The 16,633-nt window shown below is 41.3% G+C and overlaps 2 protein-coding genes across 3 annotated transcripts in view; both read left to right on the top strand.

The window, feature by feature from the left end:
- Positions 1 to 3,371, top strand: part of CCDC82 (coiled-coil domain containing 82) — a 31,351-nt gene extending 27,980 nt beyond the window's left edge. The window contains exon 9 of one of the 2 annotated variants that reach the window (XM_033120545.1): positions 2,314 to 3,371. In XM_033120545.1, the coding sequence (XP_032976436.1) occupies positions 2,314 to 2,379 (66 nt within the window). In that variant the 3' untranslated portion in view covers positions 2,380 to 3,371. The remainder of the gene's footprint in view (positions 1 to 2,313) is intronic. The other variant, XM_033120544.1, reaches the window with a different exon arrangement.
- A 3,153-nt stretch (positions 3,372 to 6,524) lies between these two features.
- MAML2 (mastermind like transcriptional coactivator 2) overlaps positions 6,525 to 16,633 on the top strand; it is a 338,927-nt gene continuing 328,818 nt past the window's right edge. The window contains exon 1 of the mRNA XM_033120686.1: positions 6,525 to 8,364. Within this exon, the coding sequence (XP_032976577.1) occupies positions 7,852 to 8,364 (513 nt within the window). The 5' untranslated portion in view covers positions 6,525 to 7,851. The remainder of the gene's footprint in view (positions 8,365 to 16,633) is intronic.

The raw sequence follows: 16,633 nt of genomic DNA, 5'->3' as shown, positions 1-16,633 counted from the left end.
TTAAATTATGATTGGATATCCTGTCCCTTTCCAAAACTCTTCTCACTTGTTCTCTTCCCTTTCTTTCCCTCTTTTTAACTTTGTTTTTCCTTTTCCTTTTCTTCTACTCCTTAAACTGATGTTTCTGAAAATGTGGCCCTAAACTACATGTGTCAGAATCAGCTAGAAGTTTGTGGAAAATGTGTAGTCCCTGGCCTCACTGCAGACCTACTGAATGAGAATCCTGGGGGTGTTAAGAAACACCCAATGTTTAACAAATTAGGTGATTCTAAGCAAATTAAAGATTGAGGGCCACTGCTTAAAAGTACAGGTTACATGAGGTTCTTTTCTCAGCCTCTAAGCTCACTCCCTTGGCAAACCCGTTCCTTTTTTCACATCTAACTGCCACTTTTGAGTAGAAGACTCCAAACTCCTCCTTTTATGTTCTGACTTTTCTCATATTCTCCTTCCACAATTCCAGCTGTTTTCATCAGTCTGTTCATCTGGCACTCTTAAGGGCTTAACATAATAAGACCCAAACTCTCCAAATTTTTAGTAAAGAATGATGGAGTCTTTAGGTGGAGAGAATGGCCAGGTAATGCTAACTGCCTTTTCTCTGAGTTTCACTTTCCTGTTAGAGGTTTTTCTTTTTTCACATTAAAGCTGCACCCCACCCCCACCCTTTACATCTCAAAAATAGCATACTATAATGGTTAAAAGATGAATTTAAATATTTTCTACCAGTAGAATTTGGGGGCAAGTTACTTTACTTCTCTAAGCCAAAATTTTCTCTTCAGTAAAATAGGAACTACAATAATAATAATTTTGTGGCTGTTAAATGAGTAGCACATTTTAAATAGTATAGGACCTAGCAATTACTAATTGATCAATTAAGGTTAGCTATTATTAATAATAAAAGCAGAGAGGTTTTCCTTCCTTAGTATAGTTGAGATAGACTGTAATTTCCCAAAATAAATTTAATAAACAAAAACTATAAAGAAAGATAACATAAAAAGCATAAAAACACTCAAACTTTAAAGGTCTAGGTTCCTAATTCTAGAGTACTTTACTTACATCTGATAGAACCTGTCTGAAAACTAGGTCAAGAGAATCCCTTAATAGTCCGTAGGTTATTTCCCCTCCTGTTCTTTTCTTCATTCTTTCCAGAGAAAGTGATCTAGTCAGAGATCTTTGGGGGTGTAGGGGAGGTTTCATGGCCCTGTCTGGAAGGAAAATGCATTCCCTTCTATAGCTCCCTAATCACCACAAAAGTCTGAGTCATCAGGACCCTCTCTCACCTTACTGGAAGTAGAACCAGAGTTCTGTAAGTAGAGTTAAGAAACCAATAGTCAGTTTGTCTCCTCCAATGAGGTAAGCACTTTGAACTCGTCATCAACTGTGCAATCTCCAGATCATCCTGACTTGTCTTATCTTGTCCTAATCTTATCTTTACTCTCTATCTTCATTTCTATCACTCAAATTTGGGCCCTCATTACCTAAATTATTACAGTAGACTCATAACTGGATGCCAAACTATTCTAGAATGGATGTGTTACCACTCTTCTTAAAATACAGTTTAGATCATGTCAGTCTCCTGCCTTAATACCTGTAGCAGCTTTCTACTGCCAGTCACATTATTGCTAAACTCCTTAACCTAATATTTCATACTTTTTATTTCCTAATCTCAACTTCTTTGGTACAGTCTTCTCTCTTTCAATTCCCCTAAAAAACCTCAGATTGTAGTCAAACCCCGTACTTTCTTGTAACTGTTGCATGGACTGTTGTCTCCTACAGAGAACTCTCCCCCGCAAATCTTTTTTTCCCAGAACAGCTTAAATGACTCTTTTCTGTTACCTCAACTAACCATGATCCTTCTTCTGAAGCCTCATAACAGTGTCTATACTTTTTTACGGCATTTGTTTTGGTTGTCATTGGTGTATCACTACTGAACTCTGTTCTCCTTACCGGTAGGGAAAGCAATTTTTCTTAGTGCCTAGACAGTCATTAGCAGAGTATTTGACATCTGTTATGCATTCAACAAATTTTTGTTGAATAAGTTACTGAAGTTGTTATACTTCTATAAATATACGTATTAGAGAATTAATTTATAAGAAAGTTATGAAATTAATAGTGTTCAGCTTGATCTCTTTCCAATACTTTAATGAGTTAGAAATCCTTATTTGAAATTGACTCCCTGTTTATGTTAAAAAGGTTTTTGTTCATGATTATCATGAAATGAACTAGTTCCTGTTTGTGTCTGTAGTAGATTGAAAAGGCTAGCTTATAACTTCATTGCTTTGAGTAAAATAACTAGTTTTTTTATTGTATATACAGAAATATGCTCAACTTCAAGAATATCTCAATCTTGCGGATTACTTTCAAGATGAGAAGTTTGAATGATAACAAATTTCCTTCAGAGAAGATTTTATAAATTCCTGTAAATGTGAAGATCATGAGTCTTGTTTCTCTGTATCATGTGACATATTTATATATTTTATGTATATCTTCATGGTAAAATATCTTGTTTAAAACATGTTCATCTTAATTTCCATGAAATGGCACTCTACAGTAATAAAACTTTCATCTGCTGTACATAGAAAACATAAGCTTAATAATTTTAAGTGTATTTTGAAATTACATAATAATGACTTTATTACAAACTACTATCAAGTGAATGAGCTCCTCGTGTCCTGTCAGTTTAGTAGAAAAATACTGCATTTGTAAAATGTATTTAGACTAACGTCGACATGTATTTATTGCTGAATCCCTGCCCAGATCTGTTTATTATACTTTTTTAGCATCAAATGATTTTCACTAATATATTTTTTACTACTATTATTATCTAAATCAGTGCGCGATGAAAGAAATCTCAGTGCTTCATTCAGTTGAGTCCTGTTGCCTCAGAATCAGACTGTAGCTTACCCATTCCAAGTAGAGGAGTGCTTTTTTCCTTTCCTAAAGTTTCCCTTAGAAATAGATGTTAGGCCTGAAGTCTTTCAACCTTCACATTCAGGAATAATTTCATGATATGTATTTCATACTTCATAATGTTCTTTCTTTTTTCTATTCAGTTTTGTCTACGTGTTAATGATTAAGATGTATTTTGTTTATTTTTATACATAACTTTTCCCATACAAGTTTTTATATAGAAGATCTCAAAGAGAGAGATTCAGCCGCAAACAGTTTAAAAGCATATTTTGGCATCTGCATTGCTTTGCACATCTAAGTTTTCCCATAATATAATAAAGAAAAATGGTTTCAGAATGAACAAATGAACCCTGTCTATTCTGTATCTTTAATTGTTAAAAGTTGTGTCCTAGTAGGATCTGTTATACTGAGGAATTTTAGATACTCCGTTTTTTACTTCAAATGTTGGTTGAAACTGGCTTCATCTACGTGGTTCATAGCGTGAACTTCAGTGTACGTGCATGCATAGAAAGCTACATTTTATTTAGTCCTTATATCGAGATTACTTAATTCTTTCTGAAGTTATCCCTATTTAATAAAACAGGTAGGAAAAGCTCACAAAGTGCTGAGAATACTGATGCTGATGTTTCGTGTGAGGAGTGAATACCTTTTTGCTATTGTCTGGGGTCATTGCAACCGAGCAAGTTTCCTCAGTGAGTGTTTGGAGAATACAAGAGGCTTTTAAGTACATGATAACACCAAAAGAATGGCAGAGACGGGCTGTTAGGAAATGAGAATTACCGTGTTTCCCCAAAAATAAGACCTAGCTGGACCATCAGCTCTAATGCATCTTTTGGAGCAAAAATTAATATAAGACCTGGTCTTATTTTACTATAAAGCGAGGTATAATATAATATAATATAATATAATATAATATAATATAATATAATATATAATACAGTACAATATAATATAATATACTACTGGGTTTTATATTAATTTTTGCTCCAAAAGATACATTAGAGCTGATGGTCCAGCTAGGTCTTATTTTCGGGGAAACACGGTAGCATGGGTCACGGAACAAAAAGCAAGTAGTCTATGAAGAAAACAAATGTGAAAAAAGAACTAACTTTTGCAGTTATTGCAACATACTCTGTTACTTTATCATCATCATCATCATCATCAATATCATTGATTCGATATAACATTAGCAAGAAATAGTTTATAAACTACAGATCTCACATGTCTATGAACTTATTAGATCTGGGCATTTATTACTATAGTATTAGATGCTTTAGTGTTGTTAGCTATGGATAATAGAGATGATAAGGAAGACAGAAATGGACAAGTAAAAGGGAAGTTGTGCTTGAAAGAATTCATATGGCTGTACAGAAGATAGGATTATAAGAGCGGGACCAGTACCATAAAAAGGGAAAAATAAAGAAAAAAAGTATTTATTTTATTGGCAGTCGGATGTAATTGACCGTATTTTCCCACTTGTCTGTTCTCATATTCAGATGAGTAGTTCTATTCACTACTTGTTTCTTGGAGGTATTATAGGACTTGCTTAGATTCCTGCATGTCGAGTGAGGTGTAATGGCAGCACTTCTCTATTTTGAGGATAGTCTCTTCTCCCTGTAATTCTTTTCACACTTGATATTGAGGCAGCAAGCCCAGTGGTTAAGAAAGCATAGGTTTGAAATCGGTCCTGAGTTTGAGTCCTGGTCTTTTACTTACTAGTTACATATACTGGAACAAGCAGTTTAATTTCGATGAGCCTTAGTTTCCTTATTTATAAATGGGTTTATAATACCTATCTCTCAGGATTTTTTGTGTATTAAGGGAGATACATACCAAGGGCTGTGCCTAAAACGGTGATTGTAAATAAGTAGCAACAAATGTGAATGGAAATGAGGATGTGGCTGGTAATTATGTCAGCTTGAAGGTAAATGGCTATAAAGGGTAAATTTGTGCAAAAGACACTCTAAAGAAGTGTCTTACACTACTGGACTATTGTATGAAAATTTATTAAATTCTTGCTTGACAAATTTTTAAGGTGTTCCTGTCTAGCATAGAAATCAAAGTTGACGTCATTTAGGAATAGCAGATTTAACCAAGGTCTCTTATTAAAACCCATGCCACTGCAGGACTGTAGAGTGAACAGGGAGTTTTAAGTGTAAATATTACATTTTTTTATTTTGTCAAGTATGATCGCTGAACATAAAGTACCTGGAATAATAGAAAAGATAATGTCTAACGAATACAACTTTTTAAAAATCAAAGATAAAATAATCAAAACCCTTCACTTTTTAATGATACCTCCTGAGAAAGGTCTCCATTGACGTTTGCATACCGAACGAAGATAGAATTCTGCCTTTCTCCACATGAGTGGTGAGGAACTTAGCCCGGGAAGGGACAGATGGAAGTATGTTCCAATGGAAAGTAAAACATGTTGTATTCCATCAGTGTGGGCTTGTCCCGATTGCAAACTAACATCACAGGATTTGTGAAAGTAAAGTGGACTAAAGTAGGCCAGCCTAGTGGGAACTAAATTGTAAATAAATCCAGTCTTTAAATGTTTTCATTGCTTTTACCCATCCATTTCTAGTCATAGCTCAGTTTGAAGCAGGAGCATGTTGCTGAGATGCCAGAGTTGGTTTAGGGCTTGCGACCTCACATGCAAGCTAGGGCACACACGAGTATTTACGGTACTGTCTATCCCAATATTGGGCTCACCGTAATTTATTGTCCGTAATGAATGACAAGAAGCATCCAATATACAGTTGGAGATTTTAAGGGTATGATCATCTGAAGATGAGCGCACAACAGTCTGTGTAAGAGATCTATTTGGTTTGTGTTATTAAACTTCTTGAAACTCAGCTGCTACATATTGATTTCCCTCATTACATATGTAAGCCAGGTAGCCATGGAGACCTCAGATCTTGCATTTGTCATGGACATCTTGTATTTTCAAAGAAAAACCTTTTTTTCCTACCAAACTAGTATCGGTAAGTTCATCATAAAATATTTTACGTATCCCTGCTGATTTGCTTGTGATGACCTTGGTCCAGAGACACACAAACAGCCAGGAAGGTAGACAAGACACCTGCCCGCCCTTTAGGAGCTACAAATGTGATTTCTTCTCCTCTCCACCCCCTACCCCGTGCCCAACACGCACACACACACTCCTACCTACAGCCAGCTCATGAACATTTCCTCAGTGCTCACCCAGCTCTTGCTAGGGTGCTCAGCGGTGTACTTTACAACATATTGAAAAATGAAAATGATATCCTCAGGGGGGCGTAATGTAGATCTGAAAGGGAAAATACATTCCCTGGCCGGGGATTTCTTAAACATTTACAGCTGATGAAGTAGTTGTGTAGAGGTTGGGGAATTTCCCCCGTCTTCCCCCTATAGCCGAGGCTGAGGCTGAGGCTGAGCTAAGCGCGTAGTGAGACGCGCAGGCTTTGGGATTTACCTCTTCAGCCACTGGGAGGCCCTCTGCGTCCCCCGTCCCTCGGTGCCTGGCTGCAATTACTCACTCGTGCAGTGGCACCAGCCTTCCACCAGGGAGCCTCGGATACGCTCGCCCGCCCGCCCGCCCCCTCCACCCCCTCCGCCGCCCCCCCCTCCCCATCTGCAGCTTGCTGGCTCTCTCTTTCTCCCTCTCTGTCTCACTCTCTCTCTTTCTCTCCCTCTCCTATCGGAGCACAATGAAAGCCTGTGTATCGCCGTGACTCGGGGCAGTGGAGCCAGTGTCAGCAAAGCGGCTAACAACAGACGGGAAAGAGAAAGGAAAATACAAGCTACTTTTTTTTTTTTCCATCTATAAAGCGGAGCAATACAAGAGATAGAACCACATTGCTTATTACGAGTCCAGACCCTCAGATCCACTGGCCGGGATGGAATGTACAAAAGTGGACAGAAAAGTGGCTGGATATGACTCGGTGCAATTTGCTGGAAGTTTGTAAGTTTGACCATCGTTTGTAAATTACTCTCGGAAGAGTTTGTCTCTCTTGATACTGTGTTAGAATAGAGCCGGGGGTGAGGAATAGAAACCTAAGCGGGAACGAAAAAAATGTGTTGAAGGATCTCTCTCAGTGGCTAGCGACTTCAGACTGCTTTCATTTAAGACTAGGAAACCTTAGAGGGAATGAGGATTTTACCGGTGATTGGATTAGCTGAAGAAAAAAGAATGGTCCAAAAGTCCAGTTACTGACATTGTTAACAATTGAAAAGCTGTCTCCCTCTTTTGGGAGAAGACAACATCCTACAGCCCCCCAAAGAGGAGGAAACACCGGAGCGAAGGGAAAGGGAGGTGAAATTAAAAGCCGAAAGAGTCTCTCTTGATTTTTGTGCGTTTTGAACATTGACTTCAAAAACCTTCTGAAACAGCACTTTTTTTTTTTTTTCAACCTGAGGAAAAGTAAACGCTGGGGGTTACATAGACCATGGTAGAAATGTGTTTCTCTGCAGAAACATCCTCATAAAGAATTTTCCAAAACAACTAGGTGAGGGGGAGTCCAGCTCTCTATTAATACCTCTCTCAATTCCCTTTGCTGTCTGTTGCTATCTCTGGCTTGACAATCCCAAATTCTTGCTCTAACCCCAGATCGTGTGTTCACAAAGTACCTAGTGGCTCTTATCAGCTTGGTGGGGGGGAAAAAAACCCCACCAACTTTGTCCAACTTCTCCTGAGCTGTCAAATGCGATTAGAGTAAGTTGATCAGGGTTTGTTTCCAACTTACCCTCTGTGGTTGGTTTCTATTCTTGCTCCTCATCCTCTTTTTACTAACACCCCTCCCCCACACCTTCTCCACTGCTCCCCCCAACCTCTGAAGACCTCTATTCATGTGGCCCTGAACACTGAGCTCACATTGTCAAAAACAGATTTGCCTGCAATAGCCAGCAGTAGCCTCCCTCCACCTCACCATCCCAGAGGCAGCAATCATTGTGTCCGCAAAGATGGGGGACACAGCGCCCCCGCAAGCCCCCACAGGAGGGCTAGGGGGGGCCCCTGGGGCGGGGCTCCTTGGAGGGGGCTCAGTCACCCCAAGAGTGCACAGTGCTATCGTGGAGCGCCTCCGGGCTCGGATTGCCGTCTGCCGCCAGCACCACCTGAGCTGTGAAGGACGCTATGAACGTGGTAGGGCAGAGAGCTCAGACCGGGAAAGAGAGAGCACCTTGCAGCTCCTGAGCCTTGTACAGCATGGCCAGGGGGCAAGGAAGACTGGCAAACACACCAAGGCCACTGCCACTGCGGCCACCACTACAGCCCCTCCACCACCCCCTGCTGCCCCTCCTACAGCCTCCCAAGCAGCAGTGACAGCAGCCCCACCACCCCCACCGGACTATCACCATCACCACCAGCAGCACCTGCTTAACAGTAGCAATAATGGTGGCGGCGGTGGGATCGATGGGGAGCAGCAGCCACCAGCTTCAACCTCCGGGGACCAGAGGAACTCAGCCCTGATTGCGGTAAGGCTCCTGGTTTTCTCCTGATTCTCGCTGTGGTCGCGTGGCCTTTTGTGAGGGTAGAGCTTGCTGTGGCCTGATGTGGAGTGGACAGCAGTGAAAAGGGCCAAGATGTCACCTGACTACCCCAAAGGCCATTGGGTATGCTGTTTGTGTGGTTTATACTCTTACTCATCCAGTTCCGCCGGGGCTCATTCATGGGTTTTCCTCTACTTGTAAGGTATTCCTTAAGTGGTAAGAAGCCTGAGTTTTCCAGAGGCTCTCTGAGGTCCACAGCTTGTAGAAGAGGTGGCTACAGTCTGGCAAGATCTGAGCCGCTGAGGAAGGCCAGGTTTCAAGGATACTCCTGCTTTGACTGTCAAGCTCTAATGAGGCCCAACAAGCCATTCTTGAGCCTGAAGACATTTATCAGTCCAGCTGACCTTTATTAAAACCTTTTCCTTCTTGTCCCAGTTACCCTCCCCCCTCTGAAGTGGCCCCTTCTGCTTGGGTGAAGAGAACCCAAGTGGTGACTGCCAACACAGAGAAGTTCCTTGAGTATCCCCTCAGTAAAAAACACAATTTGGAGAGGAATACCTCAAAGACTAGTGAGGGAATATTTTTGAGAGGCCTACTCCCTAATTTCCTAGAGATTCCCCCAGTCCCCTCTCCCATCTACCTTCTTTTCATAGACACTACAGTCAGGTAGTGCCATATTACAGCATTCATGAAAGTGGGCAGGCACAAAGGAGCTATTTTCACGCTGTCATCCTAGGAAATACTTTGTCTTCACGTATTTCTGGTGACAGGACATCAAACCTGAAAGTTCTGATCAAGTTTCTGACTGGAAGTTCTTCCTCAGAGGCACAGACACGCCCCATCCCAGAGGGAGTATCCCTTGAATCATTGGTTCTCAGTGCCAGTCCTGGTCAGGTGACTGCCTGCCGTGTGCTGGAGTCCCCCAGAGCTGCTGGGCCGGTGGCCTCTGGGTAGAAAGTGGAGCCCTGCCTTACAGCCCTGCAAGCTTCCTCCATTTCTGAGTTCTGTGGGGCTCCTGAAGTCCTGTGTCCACTCATAGCACAGCTCGTTTGTCCAAGTCAGCCCTGATGAAAGTCAGCAACAGGAAATGGCCAGGCAAGCCAAAAAGTACTCAAAAAGCCCAAAGGAAGGAGGGTACTGCGTCGAATTTCTCCAAAGGAATTTGAAAAAGAGATCTCCGGGGAGGACACCCTGCAGACAAGCCCACAGGATGCTTCATTGTGGTTCCCCTTATCCCTGGCCTGGGTCTGTGGTGATCAAGTTTCCAGAAACTGGGGGTGGGCTAAGAGGTGCTGTTCTTCCCCACCACACATACATTTTCCTTGGGATGCCTAGAACTGCAACTTCTTGGCACACGACTCCCGAGGAAAAATAACTGCTAACTGGTTAAACTGCCCAGTGTTTGCTGGTTTATCCTTGAATACAATTAACTTGTGGGGTTACATTAGAGCTTCAAGGCCTGATTGCCTTTCCGGACCACCTGCTCTGTCCCCATCTCTCCCTGGAATTCCTTAGGAGAGCAATGAGAGTCTGTTTTGTGAAGGAGAGATGCTGAGGTGAAGGAAGGGGGTATAGACTCACTGGAATGGAGAGAAGAATGAGGTTTGTATGCCTGTGTGTGTCACTAGCATCTGCAGCCAAAACTATCTAAATGCCTTGATTGTCCCCAGTAAATTTATAATCTGTCTCCAAGTCTCCTAATAATACGGCTTTGTGTGCTTCACAGTCTCCTGGTAAGTGTTTCTGGGGATGATACAGGGAGCGAGGCGCCCAGCCCTTCTCAGTGGTCAGACTGATCTCTGTCCTGGGTGCCAAGACGGGCTGTGGCCTTCCCGTCCTAGCCTCTGCAGGCAAGGTGGCATGTCTGTCTGTTCATGGCCTTGTGCTTTTGGTTTTTGCTCTTATCCAACTTGGAAGTAAGATGAGGCTGCCGTCTTTTACTTGGGGGGTTTGGGGATGCAAAATGAAACCAACTTCAGTGGTTATTGTAACTTGACGATTAGCAATATCCATGCTGGAAGGAAGTGAGAGAACAGTGTCTGTCTGACCTGTCCCGACGGAAGGCTTACTGCTGCAGAAGCCAAAGGTGGCTGCTGTACCACTGCCGTTCTAAGAGGGAATCTATTTTTTTCTTTTCCTCCTAACCACCAACCATCGCCTAAAACAGTCCCTTAGAAGACCACCCTGTCCTAGTGCAGTGATGATGGGAGGTGGAGTGTGAGTTAGGGGTGAAAACAATAGTTCATTTCTAATGTTTGCTGTTCATTGAAAACGTGTGGCGTTGCAAGAGGTGATCCACCTCCACCCCGACCCCCCCCCCCATACTCCCCTTTTGGTTATTGGAAATTCCCTTCTCCATCTTAGCTTCTAAATTTGGTGCTTTGTTACTCAGCATGGCACTCAGAGATGGTGATGCAAGTACTGTATTAACCTGATAACATTGTGTCCGAAGGGAGGCCTAGGCATTTGGGAGTGATTCACCCAGCCTGTTAGACCTGCAGGTCTCACTTCACTCAGGCTCCTTTTATTTTCTGAAACGCTATTAATTTAAAGGGGCCTTTGCGCAGAATGAGTGTCAGAATTCTTCATAATTGTATTGCTACTGTGTCCATAACCAGATTTACTTTTGTCTGGGTGTGTTGAATGTATCACTTTCATAGTTAATTCGTATGCCATAAATGGCCATAAACGTCCTTTGGAGAAAGGCAGAGGATATTGATCATCTGAAATCAAATATACACTGTGTTCTCAGTTGAAAGAAAGCTCTGTATCATGCATACCTGCTACGTAGTACAATGCCTTGTCTATAGTCTGCAATACTTGAATGAGGGCAAAAGGAGAACTTTTGTTTAATGGGATAGTATTAACTTTGAGGGGTGTTACACTGCAAGAATTATATAATGTCTGAGTTTTCTCAATAGCCTAAGATTCAAGAACAATGCAAGAATAACCTCCAAGCCAGTTCTAATTCTGTCCACCTTGAGAGCCTAATTCTGCAGCCCTTACTCAGCCAGTTTCTTCATTTAGCTCAAGTACAAGTTCAGGGGAAGCCCCCTTGCTGCAGGAACTTCAGGAACGGCCTTTCCGAGGGCCTGGATTGTTGGGCTTTGAGCAGATCTGCATTTCTAACCACTTGGAGCAGGCTTCAGGCACTTAAATCATTTTCTGGTGAAGTATGTTTGCATCTCTGAATGAACTGTGAAACTGAATAATTGCTGGTCCCTGCAACAGTATGGTTTAGAGCTTCTGTGGTGCATTATTAATCTTTCCCTTTTGCCTGAGACAAGCGCTCTTTCTGTGGCATAGACTGTGTTGCTAGGATGGATAGATAAGTGGTTCCAAGTCATCTTTGGCTTTAGAGATTATCTTTTCTCTAATGTAGTGTGGAGGAAAGAAAGCAGATCAGACAAGGAGTCTGCATCCTCTGTCCTGTGCCTGCTTGATCACTACCAGCTGGGTGACCTAGGACCAGCTACTTAGCAGTCATCTGTAAAACAGAGAGAACAATAACGCTGCCCTAGCTTGTTGAGAGAAGCCAATGATTGTGTGTTTCCGAACAGGCTTTGGAAAAATAAAGCCCTGCAGAAACGCAAGGCATTATTACTAGTATTACTAATAATAAACTACTAAACAACACATCATAATACGAGTTTTTTCCAGGTATTAAAAGTATACTTAAGCTTTTGGTTGTCTGTTTTAAATGGTGAAATCGCTTTTATTATAAATTGAGGGATTGGTATTTTAACTCTTCAGTGCTGTCAAGATAAGACTGAGAGATCAGTGTAGTTAAGTTCTCCTGAAGGCCCCCCGCCCTAAATCCTAGTTAACATGGGTAATGCTGGGATACTGCTTCGGGTCTGTGAATGTACGTTTTTTACAGGCCACTGTGTGGACCAGAGCAGCTTCAGAACAGTGTGGCCACCGGAGCGTCTTTAAGGAATATTAGAAAAGTTGTTTGCACAAATGGTGTGGGAAAGTTAAATATTTTGTCAATAATCGTCTAAAATGTTAATTGTTAGCTTAAGAAAGTCAAACAAGTTAAATCATTGCCAGAGTTCCCTCGTTATTTTTAATTGATAATGATCAAGTTTCCAATTGACAATTCAAAATTTGAAAGCTGTACATAGGGGGCTGAGAACAGAAATCATTTATTGGCCAGATCTGGGTGTCTGTAGCTGTCTGTGTGATAAATGTCCTCCCCAGGCCAGTGATAGGAGTGTTTACATTATTTATATATGCGGCCATCATTTCCCTAAGAACTGTCCTATTTTTGTTCTGTTTTTCAGAACAAAGTAATAAAGGGAGAGCTTTTCTCTATCCAGAACCATCCTACTACTTCTTTCAAGTAAATACAATTGTAAGGTCTCACAAAAAAGTTCAGGTGGAGAGAGAAGTTGGTACAGTCCTTTATCAAAAATTGACAGAAAGCTTGCTTTGACAGCTAAGTGACATTATTATGTCAACCAAGATATCTTGCTTGTTTAGGTCAGTGTTTATCTATGGAAGTCATCTGCTTTCTTTGAAATAATGTCATTGCTAGGTGTTGTCCATCAAATTTTTCTAAGCCTTAAAGTTTCATACGGTCTGACTTCCCTATTTTTGTAAGTACCAAGATAAGCGTGCGTTTTCCAATGCTCTTAGACATAACAATTAAATATGACTTAAAAAAGTGGCCACGATGATCTGTTTTGGTTTTTATTGATGTTGTATACATGTGTAGCACTGCTATTTAATCTCAAAAAGCCTAAGAGGAAGTTTGGGAAAAAAAGATGATTCTGAGTGGGTTCTACTGTTTCCTTGTTCTTTAATAGCCCCTTATATCTGTTCATAGGCAGGGTCATGTTTAATGAAAACAATTCTAAATTCTTTTTTCCTGCATTTTCATGATAATTTCCCTCACACTCTAACAGGTCTGTGGGAGAAAGATAGAAATACAGCTAACGACATAGCAGGCAAATGAAGACCACATCGATAAAGTAATAGCAAAAGTACTGACTAGGTAGAATGGACAAAAACTCTCATAGAAAATGAGCGGGAGGGAGTAATAAATATTTACTGAGCCCTAAAATTTACAAGGCACTTTTATTACACATTTTGTAATGCCTTACCAAAAAAAAAAAAAAAAGTGCGTAAGCAACATTTTCCCCATTTTACAAATAGGAAACTGAGGCTTAGAGATAGAGTAAATGGAAGAATTTAATGCATAGATTTTATAGTTCAACCTGGGTTTGCATCCGTACTCCGCACCTACTGGCAATATGAGCTTGGGGAAATAATTTTATTCTTTTTGGGCCTCAGTGTCTTCATCTGTAAAATAAAGCTAATATTCTCTAGCAAAACAGTCAGCGTAATGTGCAACGCATAGGTGCTCAAAGCATGAGTACTCTTAGACGTCGGTGGGAGAGAGATTCAAATCCAGGCCAGGGAGAGCTTTATTCAGAATGTGTGTCAGCAGCAGGGCCTGGGAGAAGGGAGAGAATCCGGAAATGTGGAATGCGGTAGCTGAGTGCGGGTGGGCGTGAACGTGAAGTGTTTGGGGCCAGAGAGTGAATCCTGACAGGCAGTGTGGTTGGGTTTGAGTAGTTGAGGGGCTCAGGTGAGGTGGGTCGACTTGCTGGAGGGTCTGCCGCTCTGGCAAGAGTGAAATCGGAGGCGCTGGAAAATGGTAGAGCAAGCACGGCTCAGAGGAGTCAGCATCTATGAAGCAATAATAATCCTTCATATACTTGAAGACAAGTATTACATCTCCCCTCCAGCAGCCTCTTCTCACAGTGCATTGCCTAAGTGTTCTGTATTACCTATCCTCAAGTCCCCTGAGCTGCCTAATGCCTTGCTATTTACATACTTCTTCCATTCACAGTGAGTTATATACAGCAGGACATGGCCTTTGGCATCACAAGGAGATGGTTTTAAAAGCATACTAGCTAGACACAAAAGAGAAACTAAAAGAAGCAGAACCAACTACACCTCTCTTCTTAGGCTCGCTAGGCCTTCAGTGCAAATAAGAATTGCCCTGTGGGTAAAAGTGTATTCTCTTGATATGTAAACTGATCTTCTTAATGAATGAGTTTGCTTGTTTACTAACTTGGAAAAGGTGTTTTCATTAAAAAAAAAAAATCACGTGCAATAATTTATGAGAAACTATGATTCCAGATGATCGTTGAGAGCTACTTATTTTCCTAGTTGCTTTTTAATGCAGATGTGGTACAGATCTTTTACTTGCCCTAAGGTTTGGTCAGATACCAATTTCTCCTAGTTGGTCCCTGTTCACAGGGCACAGGAAAGGGACCCTGTGGAATAGACGGAAGAGGAGAAAAGCCCACGGCTCCTTCCTTCCCTGATTCAAGGCATGGTATGGGGATGCTGAGAGTACTAGCTAGTGGCCTATCTACCTATGGCTGCCAGCTTCCACCTTCTCCTACACACATCTAAGGATCAGATGTGGGAGAATAAAAGCTCTTTCATTTCCTTCTAGAGGGGCCGAAAAGAGAAGTTCACGTATGCACCACAGGGCTTGAAGAAGGCTAGAGAGTCGGGCCCTTCCACAACCAATTGCCAAAAAGAATGGCTTTGAAAATGGGCAAAGAACAGAATTTACATGCACTGTGCTCTCCGTGCTCTTAATGCTTTTAGCTAAGGTTCTGAAATCTCATATCAAGATCGTGTAAATGGGTGCTTTTCTAGGGTTCGGAGAAATTATCCCTTAATTCAATAAAGGATCGGTGTGCAACTATTCCATGTCATGAGAATTTAGTACCCAAGATGAGCAATTTGGTATAGCCTTTGCCCTCTTAGTATTTATAGTCTAAAAGGAGGGTGGATGGGTTGGAAGTAGAACTGGTGAAGTTGGCTGTTTAAGGCAAGGCAGCATAGCAGTTGGAGCCTGGGGTCAGGAGTGAGACTACCTGGTATCACGGCTCTACCACCTAACAGCTGTGTCTTCTTGGTTAAGTTAATTAACCTCTCCTGCCTCGGGTTCCTCATCTGTGAAATGGAATAATAGTAATAGAACTCACTACTTAGAGCTGTTGAGCAAGTGATGTAATTAATTGCCTGTCAGCTAGTAGAGGCTCAATACATTTTAGCTGTGATTATTAATGTGAGAAGCGACATACTCGAGTCAGATTCATGGTTTTCCAAGCCCTGATTCTGTCTCCAGAAGTGTGTCAGGGACATTTCGTAGAAGGACATGGCTTTTCTCTGTACTATTTACTTAAAATGGTTAGTGAGGGGATATCATGTGATCCAGTTTCCCTAAATAGTTTAATATGGAGATGTCATCTGGGATGGATTTACATTTCCCTGGAATGGGTTAGTGTCCTTCTTGAGAACAGAACCAATTAATATTTCTTCAATTCCTAGGATTCTAGGACTCCTAATCCTGAACTTGACTAGAGTGAGTGTTTATTTGACTTTACTTCTTCAGCAATAGAGACTGTTTCAGTTGCCCAGCGAGTGTGGCATGTGGCTTTGTGGGTAGTAAATGAGAAATTTAAATTGTTTATTGAGAGTCTGGAATCATTAGAACTATTCTGAATAGCCCAAATTTACCTTTTAACTGAATTATTAATTCAGACTAATGAATAATTCTTAAGTGAATCTGGTCACAGAGTCACAAAGAGTTAGAAGTTCCCTGCTGTGGAGATTTAAATTTATGCTCCTGAAAGCCAGATCCCTGGCCCGAGTTGCTAAGGAATCAGTTAACTCACTGGGACGGCAACTGAACAGGCAACACGAATTTGCCCTCTTCCCAACCCTGACCTGGACATGTTGAAAATTTTATGCCTTGATGTGGTTCTTAGCTTGGAATCTCATCTTTGCTCAGTACCTTCTAAAGTGTGACTTTCCATAAGAAATACGAGGAAAGTTTGCCAAGGCTTCAAAGCAAGTTTTAGTGACGGTAATTCTTAATCAAAAGCACAACGTTTCCATGAAGAAGTGAGAGGATTAGAGTAAGACTAGTCTTGTTGAGTGGATGCTGTTTGGGCCAGGATGGATTTATTGGTTCTAACTCAGAGCAAAAAATGTAGTCAAAAATTTTTTTTGTTAGTTTGTTTATTCCCCACAATTTAAACTTACATCCCCTCTTCCTCTGGAAGGATAATATTCTTAGGAAATGTACAGCTAAACTCATGCTGGATTTCTTTTGTTTTATATTGTTTTTACAGTGTTCCTGCTTCCTGAGTCATTATGACAGGTTCATGCATTAATATGGAATCATTCACATTGTCGTTTTAGAAATTCTGTTTTGTCA

The sequence above is a fragment of the Rhinolophus ferrumequinum genome, chromosome 11 (genome assembly GCF_004115265.2).
Source record: "Rhinolophus ferrumequinum isolate MPI-CBG mRhiFer1 chromosome 11, mRhiFer1_v1.p, whole genome shotgun sequence".
Taxonomy (NCBI): domain Eukaryota; kingdom Metazoa; phylum Chordata; class Mammalia; order Chiroptera; family Rhinolophidae; genus Rhinolophus; species Rhinolophus ferrumequinum.
Note: the sequence above shows the minus strand (reverse complement) of the source record. Positions and strands in the feature narration are given on the sequence as shown.